The 12,650-nt window shown below is 46.1% G+C and overlaps 1 protein-coding gene across 1 annotated transcript in view; it reads left to right on the top strand.

The window, feature by feature from the left end:
- LOC308265332 (uncharacterized protein C1orf21) overlaps nucleotides 1-12,177 on the top strand; it is a gene marked incomplete at both ends in the record, with an annotated part of 155,422 nt that extends 143,245 nt beyond the window's left edge. The window contains one exon of the mRNA XM_080698974.1: nucleotides 12,139-12,177. Within this exon, the coding sequence (XP_080555100.1) occupies nucleotides 12,139-12,177 (39 nt within the window). The remainder of the gene's footprint in view (nucleotides 1-12,138) is intronic.
- Nucleotides 12,178-12,650: the final 473 nt, after the last annotated feature.

Genomic DNA, 12,650 nt, shown 5'->3' with positions numbered 1-12,650 from the left:
CAGTTGAAATAATTAGATCAGGGTTCTGATCTCATCAGGGAACAAATCTACTAATGGGTTAATAATTTTTTTTTTATTTTTTGGTGGTACTGGGGTTCCTGGAAGCCCTTTGACCTCCAGGCTACACTCCCAGACCTATTTTATATTTTTGAAACAGGGTCTCTGAAGCCAGCGCGGCTGGCTTCGAACCTGCGCGATCAACCTGCGCGATCCTCCTGTCTCCGCCTCCCAAGCGCGGGGATGACAAGCGTGCGCCACCACACCCGGCCCAACAGGTTGATAATTTTAATGGATTTACTAGGTGGTATCTTAGGCAGATAGGGTGTGGCTGTCACTGGAGGAGGTGGGTCACTGAGGGAGGGGGATCTGTCCCTGGTGCCTTTCTCTGGGTTTTCTATGTTTCTAGCTGCCATGAGCAGCTCTCCTCCACCAAGCTCTGCCACCATGAGGTTTCTGCCTTGGAGCTGGCCTGCCATGCACTCGGCCCAAATGAACTTTTCCTCCTTGTCACCAAGACAAAAAAGCTAATACCTGGGCTCTACGTATGACTGACTCCTGCAGAGTCTCACCGTACAGTCCTGTAGGACCACACGTAATGTTTGGCCCACGTGGCCAGTGTGATGGGATTTCCTTTCTGGAGATGTGTTTGGAGACACCCTCCACACCCTGGAGTGATAGATGCCCTCCAGCAAACCTAGGACTGTTGTGCCCAATTCTAAAGAATGTTACATGCCCTGCCATTCCACGAAACAATTCCTTCTCCACGCTGAACATGTCACAACCTTGCTCTTGCTAACAGCCAAACCCTCCCTGTTCCTCGTCTCCCTTCATCCCCTGGCCTGGCCTCCTCTCTCTTCTACCTGTGCCTCTCCTCACGTGTCGGACAAATCCAAGCCATGATTACGAAGGGCAGGGCGTGACTCAGTCCTGTCTTGTTTTTGCCCTTTCTGCCTGGCTTCATACACTTTCTGATCATGGTGGTGGCAACCCTGCTGTAGGAACCACTGGTGCCCGGTGAGCAACTCTGGGCAGAAGCATCCTCCTTCCCCTCTGCTCTTAGGCAAGGAGAACGAACCAAGCCCAAAGCCCGAAGAAACATGCATGGCCTCTGCTCACATTCTTTCTTCTGGAAGGCTTGCAGAGCATTCTTGAAGTTCTATAATCCTGGTTCTTCAGAGAGCAACAAAAGGAGAAGAGCCCAGGTTCTAAAGCAATATGGTCACGAACACAAATAAAAACCAGGCCATTTCTGTGAGGGAGGCATGGCCGACGGCCTCTGAACTCGGCAGCAGCAGTGCATGGCGCAGTCAGGGGATGGTTTCACGTCCACTGGGCAGGGAAAGTGGCCCAGGGTACCACTCAGAGCTGCAGGGCAGCATGTTGGTGTGTCTCATTCCCTGGACTTGTTCCCATCCCACTTCTCCTCTTCGGCTGCCCATTCCTCGGCTTCCCATGGCCCTTTCACTCTTTGGGCTTGGCAGCCATGAGCATTGTGTCAGCCTTGCACAGATCCCTCTGAGATAGAGTGGTGATTGTGGTCCTATCCTATGTTATTTAAGAATATCTAAACTGGAAACTTTAAACATATGCATAAAAGAAAGAATGGGGCCTCGCTTGTCTTTCTTCCCCTAGAACCCCCAATATCAGGGCATAAGAAACTTGTTAAATGACCAAATGGTGCATATGAGACCACTGGTAGTGGACTTGTAATCCCAGGACTTGAGAGGCTGAAATAAGAGGATGGCAGGTTCGAGAACAGCCTTAGCAACTTAGTAAGACCCTGTTTCAAAAGAGAAAACAAAAAGGGCTGGGGGTGCAGCTCAGAGATAAGATGTCCTCCCCGGCCCAGAAAGGACCGTGGGCTTCAAACAGAAGACAAAGCACATGAAGGATGGGGGTGTAATGAGGAAGAGCTGACGGTAAAGGGCTCGTTGTGATAGGAGGTGCTGGTGTGACTTGGAGCAGCACCACGTTGCCAGGAAACTGGATGACAGGGGTCCAGGGAAGGAGGCCGCATGTTGCAAGAGAAAGCCCCTGGGCTTCAAACCTGAGCCAAATCCAACGACTGGCTCCAGTTGCCGCCGGGTGACCCCAGGCTAATTGTTTCAACTCCCTGACCCCCAGTTTCCTCACCGGTAAAATTTGGAGAAAAATACTAATTTGGCTGGGATATGGAAGAAATGATATAGGTAGTCTCTAGCATCGTTTTTGCTATGTTGCTGATATTCCGTAATCGGTAGCCTTCATTGTGGCTGAAATTGCCCTAGTCTGTATCATCCGAACCATTTATACAGGAAGAATTGCCGGAGTGGAGGCTAAGACTGAAGCTGAAAATGTCGACCTTAGCTCAGTTCTGGCCTAAGCAAGTGCCTTCCTGTGGGTGACGTATCTCCTTGTAGATAGAGCGTTAGAACAGGAGACTTATTGGCACATTGATCCGCCTCCCTGCTGTGTGCTTAGGATCACATTCAGGACCAAGAGTCTTGTGAATCCTTACAGATCCATTCAGTCACCTGTGCTGGTTTAAGGCTATGATTACAGAATGACTCAGTGCACTTGTGACTTGGGTACAGCTGAATTCCCTATCTATATTTTTTTTCTGGAGTCTTTATTCTTTTTTTAATCCCTAAGTTTTTTTAAACTTGCTTTTATAAGCCTTTTTAAAGAATATGCTTGAATGCCAGCCTCAAAATGCTTGTGTCATAACAACAACAAGCTAGCAAAAGCAACTCGACAAAATCCTACCAACGAGGAGACTGCCTTCCTTGATGCCTCTAGTAAGCTTAACTGGAATGTATTTTCTTGACCCAGAGATGAACCAGGGCCTGAGAAAGTGCATACTGAGGACGTAGAGGCGTCTTGCCTTGAGGAAGCTTCTACTCTGGAAGCAAAGCCTTTTGAGTTGGAAGGAACTTCAGAAACTATCTTCTCCAAATTGCTTCAAACTTTTTCATCCACTTCTTTAGCCAAATTCCTGATGCATGCCCATGTTTATCAGTCGGGAAGAAAGTGTGAGGAGTGTCTTGCTCTGCACACTTCTCAAAAGATTTACTCTGAGGTCTCCTGTCATTTTGGGGATGCTTAATTCTCTTGGGAAGTCTTTCCTTGAAGGCATAATCTGCCCCATTCCTAGAGAAAGCATACTTGGACCTGACACTTTGGGACCACCCTCACTTATATAGATCCACAAGAAAAGTACCAACATATTTATCTCATGTTTTCAGTGTTGATTATCGAAAGGTTGGAGCTGCATAATCATACTCTGCTCCATTCAGGATTCCTTTTTTTTTTTTTTTTGGTTCTGGGGATTGAAACCAGAGTCATTCTACCTTTGAGCTACACCCCCAGCTCTTCCTATATTTTATTTTGAAACAGGGTCTCTTGTTTCTCCTCCAAAAACTTACAGTACATCTATTTATTATTATAAAAACTCAGTTGCAATTAAGAAACATTCTTATAAGATAATGTTAAGTGAAAAAGGCAAAATGAGAACTATGTCTATTGTAGGCTTGAAACCGCATAAAAATGGCACACAGATTGCTAGAGATTCAAATGAAACTTGAAACTCCATTCATTGGAGTTGTGAGTGAATTTTAAAATTGAAATTAAGTTGCCTTCTTGTTTGTGAAATATGAATAATCTATGAGGTGACATTTGTCAGAATTCTGGCTCCATCTTGGGAGAAATCTCTCCTGGGATGGAAACCCACTCTGTTGATATCTCAGGTGCTAATTCTCTTTTCTGGCCCAGGGGTAGGACAACTATCGCACCAGGACCACATCTCACTCACAAGACAGAAATGGTTTTTACAGGTTTAAATAGTTGGGAAAAGAAAACAGAATAAGATGCTTTTGAGACATGTGAAAATGACATAAAATTTAAATTTCAGCATCCACAAATGAAGTTTGATTGGTTCACTTTTATCTGGGGCTGCTTCTCTGCTTACGGCTGTAGAGTTGAGTTGCAACAGAGAGTGTGCAGAAAGCAAAGTCTAAAATACACACTGCCTGGCCTTTCCCAAAGGAAGTCTGCCTATCCCAGTTTTAGAGCATCAGTCTAGTATGGCCCGGAGAACCTGGATGTGTCATGTCCTTCTCCCTGACTTCTGTGTCCTCGCTCCTGCTGGTCTCCTCTTGGACTGGAGCACTGTTGAAGTGATTTAGAGCCAACATCAGCTACAGCTGGAGAATGATGTGCCTTAGGAGCTTCTAAACCACCCTCCTGACTGTTGGCAGAATGGAGGCTCGGGTGTCATAAACACTTCGTGGGAGGTGTAAAGCTGTTTAGTTAATACTTATTCTCTCCTAGAAATGAAAAGCCCGATATACTGGGGCTGTTGTCACTGCCGAATTCTCGGGGTGATCGTTCCTATATATGGTCAAAGACACAGTCAGAGGCTGTCACACGCCACTGCTCATTACCAACCAGGCCCTTTTCCAACCGAAATAATAATGTGCGAGTCTAATTAGAATAAAGCTCATTAGAGACGGAGACAGCCATTGAGGCCTCCATGGATTTTTTCTAATGAAGTAAGCTGGGGGAGGAGACATCAACAGGCCAGCTAATTATTTGGGCTTTTCTTCAGCATTTCTTCAGCATTTAAAACTGTTGTTATAAATTGTCACGGGGCCGGAAATGAAAAGCAGTGGTCCGTGACTCGGGCATCCTCGGACACTTCTAGCCATCAGGGGAAGGTGCGGAAGGATGCAGCCGCAGGAGGAGCTGGGAGCCAGCAGCCCCTGGGGACGCCCTTCCCACCACCTCTTCAGCGAGTTGGTTCTGAGTTCTGCCTAGTGGCTACCGAGGCTCCAGCTATGGCGTGAGGTGATCCTGCCCTGTGCTCTTGGAGGGAGTCCAGGTTCTCCTAGAGACTTGCATCTGCTGTTGCCTCTGGGTGGTGATACATGGAGAAACAGGTTGGAAACAAAGTTAGGTAGGCAGAGAAGAGAGATGCCTGTTCAATCTATGCACTGAAATTCAGATGGGGAGGTGTGCTGTATTCATCAAATGCTCTTTGCCATCTAGAAAGTAGTGAAGCCCCATTGCATAGCATAAAAGCAGCTGAGAAGCCGGGCGTGGTGGCGCACGCTTGTGATCCCCGCGCTTGGCAGGCGGAGACAGAGGATCGCGCTGGTTCGGAGCCAGCCTCGCTGGCTTAAGAGACCCTGTTTCCACATAAAAACGTAAAAAAAAAATAGGTCTGGGAGTGTAGCCCATGGGAGTGTATCCCGGAGGTAGAAGGGCTTCCAGGAACCCCAATACCACACAAAAAAAGCAGCTGAGAAAGGATAAACAGTAAGTCAAAAATGGAGACTCAGAAGCCAGGTGTGGTGGCGCACACTTATAATCCCAGCACTTGGGAGGCTGAGGCAGGAGGCTTGCAGGTTCAAGACTAGCCTCGGCAATTTAGTGAGATGCTCAGCCACCTAGCTAGACCCTGTTTCAAAGCAAAAAAATTTAAAAGTGGCTCAGAGATAGAATGCCTCTGAATTCAATCTCCAGGGCCAAGAGAGAGAGGGGGGGGGGGAATAGAACAGGAAAGAAAAGAAACAGAGACTCAGAAAACCTATAGTTTTAAAGGGCAGAGAGAGAGGAGTCGTGTGCAGGAAGCAGTCAAGAGGTAGGAAAACCAAAGAAATGAACAGGTCAGACAGAAGTTCCCACTGTCATACACACAGGCCAGGAATAAGAGCATGGGGCTTTCATTTGGCTATTCAGTCAGTCAACAAACAAGGGAATGTTTTATGACAAGTGTAACAACTGATTCCAGCCAGAAACGAGCCTCGTTAAGGTCAACTTCTGAGCCAAGTGGAGTGGCACACACCTGTAATCTCAGTCCTTGGGAGACAGGAGGATCACAGGTTCACGGCCAGCTTCAGCAACTTAGTGAGACCCTGTTTCAAAAAAAGAGGCTGGGAGTGTAGCTCAGAGGGAGAATGCCCCTGGGTTCCATCCCCATTGCCACAAACCAACTTCTTCCGTGAGCCTTTGCTTTCTCTAAACATGAGACTCTTGCCTGGAGTATTTAGTTCTCTAGCTCCACTGCTGTGCCCAAAGAATTCTTTAACTCAGAACTCTGATGGCAGCCGAGGACCGTTTAAGATGCCTGGCTGAGCAGAATGGAAAGAGAGCGGGTCGTGATTCCTTATTTGGTTCACACAGGTGTTACCTAAATAAACAAAAATGGTACTAATGGACAGTCGGGTTCTAGTATCAGCTTCAGTCCCCTCTCCTTGGAGTCCTGCTCCTCCCCGCTGAGTTCCCAGCCGTCGGCGGGGGCTGTGCCTGGCCGGCTCTGCTCATACTTTGGCTCAAAACCTTTCATCAGTTGAATTGTTTCGAAAGGGTGGGGACCTTCAGCATGATGTGCAAAATGTCGACTTCCCGGAGGCTTCCTGGGTAATAGCACTCAGCAGCCTCCCCCGCCGCAGCTTTGTCTCCCTCCAAAGAGTGCTCAGACCCGTGACTGTGGGCCACACACAGATTCTATTACATATCAATGAGACAAAGGTGGAAACCTTTCCTGCCCCTCACGGAAGGGAGGCAGATGTTTTGACCAAAATTATTCCACAACATAGTGGTGTTGTGAGAGGGCCACGGAGAGGGGAAGAGACGGATTCTCCTTGGGGCATCTGGGGGAAATTTCATTGGACACCACATTGGAACCAGATCATAAAGAATGAGCAGCCAGGTGAGCAGGCGGAGGACGGCGGATATGCAAGCACCGTGCCGCAAGGGCCTGCCTGTTTGGATGCCGTGGTTGTGTTCGGGGTCCCGCTGGGTTTTGTTTATTTAGTGGTAGACAGTCCATGCATACATCTGAGTAACCATATCCCACTTCTTCTGTGCAGGGCTGATCTTGCTTAACACAATGTTCTCCAGGTCCTTCCATCTTCTTGCAAATGACGTAATTTTGATCTTCTTTATTGCTGAGTAGAATTCCATTGTGTGTATCGCCCATAATTTTGTAATCCATTCTTCTGTTGATGGAGACCCAGATTGGTTCCATAGTTTGTCTGTTATGAATTATGCTGCCGTGAACACAGGGATGTATATATTATTGTAGTTCTCTGGTTTCAAACCCTTTGGAAAGATTCCAGGAGTGAGTGGTAGAGCTGGGTCCTATGGTGGATCCATTCTCAGTTTTCTAAGGAATCTTCACACCGATCTCCACAGCGGGTTCCCAAATGCTGGGATTACAAGTGTGCACCACCACGCTCGGCTCTCATTTTTTAATATAATCATAAAAACTGTAGCTTACTGAGCCTTACACACGTCACTTCTCATTCCCACAGCAACTTTCAAGTTAGAGTTTTTTATTCCCATTTTACAGATGAGGAAACTATCATGCAACACTTTCTCTCTAGAACTTTCTAGAACTTTCATCTAGGCTATTCTATGAGAAAATGCTCACAGTTTGTGGCCAATTGTTTCATGCCTGAAGTGGTGCATATTAGGCTGAACACACATGCATCTACAGACAGATACTGACGACTTCTGTGACCAAGTTCGCACCTGTACCTGGGTGGCCAGTCCTAGGCTATTTGTCTGTTTTAATCCTGAGTTTTAAAAAGTACTTTAGAGCCGGGCATGCTGGCCCATGGTTGTAATCCCAGCATTCAGGAGGCTGAAACAGGAGGATCGCGGACAGCCTCAGCTACTACTTAGTGAGGCCCTTTGCAAATCAGTGAGACCCTGTTTCAAAATAAAGAATAAAAAATAGGGCTGGGGGTGTAGCTTGAAGGTAAAGTGACCTTTGGTTCCATCTTCAGTACTTCAAAAAAAATAAAATAGGTGTATGCATTCGAGTCACCCCTCCATGCCAGTCTGGTATGGAGCTGTATTTCTATTTTCTGTATTTCTATCTTTTAATAAACTTCTTTAAATCTTCAAAAAAATAAAAATAAAAAATAAATAAATATAAAAAGTACTTTAGGCACACTGGAAGAACTGTTTCTTTATTTGAAGTTGCTCTTTGAACTCTTCCTTTATAACCTAAGAGAACTTAAAATTAAGACGCTGTTTTTATCTTAGCGGTCCTTACTTATCTCTAATTCATAGTCCGGACACTTTAGCAAGTATACAAAAAAAAAAAAAATCCTTACCTTAGAACCATAGAAACGTGTGTTCTGAGTTAACATAAACTTCTTTGCATTTAAAGCAAAATAGCAATGCAAATTACCCATAGGCAGAGGAGGGTGAGATCTGAAAATTCCCACAGGCAAAAGCTGCTCGGGGTTTTCTCATTCTGTCCCCAAAACCCGCTGTGGTTCTGTCAAACAATCCATCCTTGTCCGCATCCTAGGAGTTTCCATTCCTGCAGCTTGCGGGGCCTCCTGGGATCTTTCGGCGTGTCCTTTGCACAAGGGTGGGATTGTGACTAACAGTCCCCGATTCTAATTGCGCAAAGCGTCTTTACAAAGGCTTCCATTTTGGGTGCCCCAAGCAGGGAGGGCATGCTCCAGCTAAGAGAACTGCTGTGTATCTCTTGAGCCGGATCACTCCTACTTCCTGCCTTCTGACAGCTGAAGATTTTAAAGTTCTCTTTTTAGCACAGTTCCTTAACAATTTGAATGAGACATGAAGTCATGTTACAGAGGCAAGCTCCCTGTCCTAGCCCGTATGACGCAGAGACCATGCCCTCAGCAGCAGTTCTTACAGATATCGCAGAGCTGGCCCGCATGGACATATGGGGGTCATGTTTTGATTCAGTGCTTTTTATTACCAAAATATTTGGTTCTCAGAACCGGTGACAGGTGAGAATAACTAAAACAAAACTGATTTGAATTTGCACTTGGTTATCAAGGCACTGCAGTCGTCACAGAAAAAGGTGAGGTTCTCACAGAAAAGGGGCTCACTCTGTGGCTTTGGGTTCGCTCTGAGATCCCCCCACAAACAACAGGGCTGCACTCCTACCCTGCAGGACATGAATAATAGATGAAAAGGTATCTGCAAAGTCACGAATGTGTGTTTCCCTTCTCCTCCTTCCCACCCTAATTGTACGAGTCTTGTGTTTATGCAGAGGGTTTAGTTAGCTCCGTCTCTCAAAGGGTGGCATGGGGGAGTCCTCCTTGTAGTCGTAGGACACTTGGACTTTCTGAAATGGTTCTTTGGGTGCATAACTCTGTAGCTCATGTAGTTAGAGACGCTGCTATTTTATTAATGAGCATAGCAGTTCTCGTATATAAGGGGTGCACAAGTGTGTGTGTGTGTCTATCTGTCTGTCTGTCTGTGCTGTGTTCTTCCTCACGGAGGATGTGCCCTCTCAACCCCACATTGCCTAGCTGAGCCTTTGCTTAGATTTGAGGTCTCAGCCAGGCTTGGTGGCACAGGCCTGTAATCCCAGTACTTGGGACGCTGAGATCGAAGGATGGCAGGTTCAAGGCCAGCCTCGGCAAGTAGTGAGACTCTCAACAGTCTTGCAAGACACTGTTTCAAAACAAAGAAATATAGAAAAGAGAGGCTGAGAGTATAACTTGGAGGTAGAATGCTCCTAGGTTAAATCCCCAGTATCTAAAAAATTTAAACAGACTAGGGGCCTCATTGAGATGTAAGAGTGGAGGTTCTTCACTTTCTGCCATAGAAGTTTTATTTGTATACATGGAGTTCTGTGTGTCAGAACTTACATGCATACATGGACCTGTCGTATCACAGCTGTCATACCACAGGCCTCGCTCACCTGACAGCCACAAGGAAGAGGCCCATGTGCCCCTCCAGAGTCTTGAACCAGCTCAGCGTTTATAGCAACAACAACTGCAAGAGTAGTCACAGGATTAGGAACAATAGCAGCAGCTACCATTGATTAACCTGCTAGACATTATACATTATATCTTTCCTGTTTAATCCATATCACAACTCTATGGAGACAAGGCTCCAACTTATGTCAGGAAACCAAAGCCCATCATTTGTCCAATTTCCCTTTTCTTTTCCTAATAAAACCTTCATGAAAACTCCATGAGCCCTGCCTCCCCGCACACACACCAAGCTGAACTCCCAGCACCCACTGGGGGCCTCCCTCTGAGCCTCGAGAGCTGAGGGATGGGAAGCATCCCTGTCTCTCTAACATAGATCGTCTGCGTCCTGTCTCCCACGTTGGAGAAGAGACTCCCAGTGGTCGGGACCTAAGGGTCTCGTAGCTCTCAAGCCAGTGACTCGAGAGCGACCCCTCGGGGGCCTGAGCCAAGGGTAGAGATGGCATCAGCTTGGGCAGTGTTGCCCAGGAGGCCGTCCATGGGGAGGAACTGCTAAGCGCACACCCCCTTCTCAGGAGCACTGCTCACCCAGCTTCTGTGCCTGGGAGAGATTTTATACAGCAAGAGAATCCATCCTGGAGATGGAAGTGGGCCCAGACACCAAGCAAAGAGCAAGGTGGGGTCAGCAATGTGATGCTGGAGGAGGCCACACACAGAGAGTAGCGAATCCCACTGCAGCAGAGCAAGCCATCCGGGCCATTCGGCAGGAGATATGTGACCGCTCTTGCTTCCGGAGGAGTGGAGACTTCTTTGTATAGCAGCATTTTTCTTAATTCATCTAATATACATATGCACAGGTTCACTACCTGCCAGGCGCTATTTAATTACTTAAGGACTATTTACTCATCCAATCTTCCATAGCAATTCAGAGTAGGAAATGTTGTTTTCTTAATATTATAGATGAGGGAACCAAGACGCAGAGGGGTAACGTGATGAAGATACCAAAACAGAGCCAGGATTAGCACCCAGCCACACGGCCTAACGATTCATTATGATGGCACTTAAATATTAGGAAAATGTCCCCCCCAAAAATTTTTTTGGTGGTACTGGGGTTCCTGGAAACCCATCTACCTCCGGGCTACACTCCCAGACCTATTTTTATATTTTTTATTTTGGATACAGGGTCTCTTAAGCCAGCACGGCTGGCTTCGAACCTGCGCGATCCTCCTGTCTCCGCCTCCCAAGTGCGGGGATTACAAGCGTGCGCCACCACACCCGGCAGGAAAATGTCAAATATTTTTAATATGTTGGTACTATGACAAGAAAACATGCAATACATTTGAGAAACAGATATATACCAAATTACTATTCTTTGACTATTGCTACTTTGGGGAATACTTTCCAGATATTTAGAAAATTTTGTTTCCAGAGGAACATCCTTCACACTCCCTCCCCCAAAAAATAGGATATGTAGTTTTCTAAGACAAGAGGATCACAAGTTTGGGGACAGCCTCAGAAACGGAGTGAGGCCCTGTGCCAAAATAAAAACTAAAACAAGAGTGGGTGTGTGACTCAGAGATAGAATGTCTCTGGGTTCAATCCCCAGCACCACAAGAAAAAAAAATGTTGAAGGATACAAAAATAATAATAACCTTTGACTTTTTACAAAGCCCTTATCTGTGACATGATGATGCGGCAGAGCTGGTACTTCGGTTTTTTTATTTTCTGTGACAGATTACAGATCCACAAAGCATATGTTTTGACCAAAACCACCCAGCTAGGTTTGATATGAAACCTAAGCCCAGCTCCCACTCTATCTTTCTAGAGCCTCTAACCTACTAGAATGACATGTTCAAAAGCAGCCTTGGGGTCCAGTCTCTAAGCCTTCAAATAGCCTGTGTTGTTAGCAAATGCGTCCAAGTATCTTTGCCTGCCTTGTGTGGCCACACATATCAGGCGCAGCCCTAGATATATCATGCAGTATTGTCTTTAAAATGGTTTTAGAGTGAATTAAGATGAAGACAACCCTGGATCACACCACCACACTCTGTGAGATTTTAAGCACCAAACACAGGACCAGCAGCTGGAAGCAACTGGTTCATCCCCCCAACCCTGGGATAAATCGCTTTCCTCGTGGGATGGGGTGTCCATTTGGTGATATGTTGATGCAAGGATGAGGCTTGCACATACCATGAAAGTTGTTCTAAATCCTTACCATCATAAAGTTGGGCCTTAGTAAAACTTGTATGCCCCGAGATATGTGTAGCTTACAAGCCAGCCAGCACGTCTTTACGATGCATCTCCTCTGTGCTCAGTTTCCCTGCCGAAGCCTGGGTTCTGTTATAAGGAGAGTCCGGCTGGAAGAAAATTGATTTCCGGTAACAACTGCAGGCTCCGCTTTGCATTTCTTATCCACATGTAATTCTTTTTCTTTTTTTCTTCCAAGGGTCGAGATTATTGTTCGGAAGAAGAGGATATCACATAGCACCAATTCTACCACTCAGACCAGGAGCTACTACTGTGTAAATAGGTTACATCCCAGTTGAAACCTTTGCAAAGGTCGGTTCTCTTCAACGAACAGCACTCTAGCAAAAGAAGACCGTTCCATATCGTATGCCCCATTAAATTGCAGTGTTTCTTAATGAACTTGCAAAGGAATATTGCTAAAACAAACAAAAAAACTGTTCTCAAACTTTCTTTGTTGCTGCTAGTTAAAACTTGTTGCAACTTTTCACTTCTCTTGTGTCCAGGTATACAGCAAAATCCTGCAATTTCACCTTCAAGATACTATTGGTTTTACAGATGCTCTCCAACCTATTTTCTATAAGATGAGGTAGTGGTGAACTCAGATATCAAACTTCTAGACCAGTTCCGCTTCTAAACCAAGCATCTCCCTCTCCCATCTCTTTCCTCCCTGTCTCTCCCGAGGTCCAGAGACAGACGAGCTTTGCTTCTCAT

Source organism: Muscardinus avellanarius (genome assembly GCF_963383645.1).
Source record: "Muscardinus avellanarius genome assembly, chromosome: 7".
Lineage (NCBI taxonomy): Eukaryota > Metazoa > Chordata > Mammalia > Rodentia > Gliridae > Muscardinus > Muscardinus avellanarius.
The sequence above is the reverse complement of the archived record's forward strand: the minus strand, read 5'-3'. Positions and strand labels throughout refer to the sequence as shown.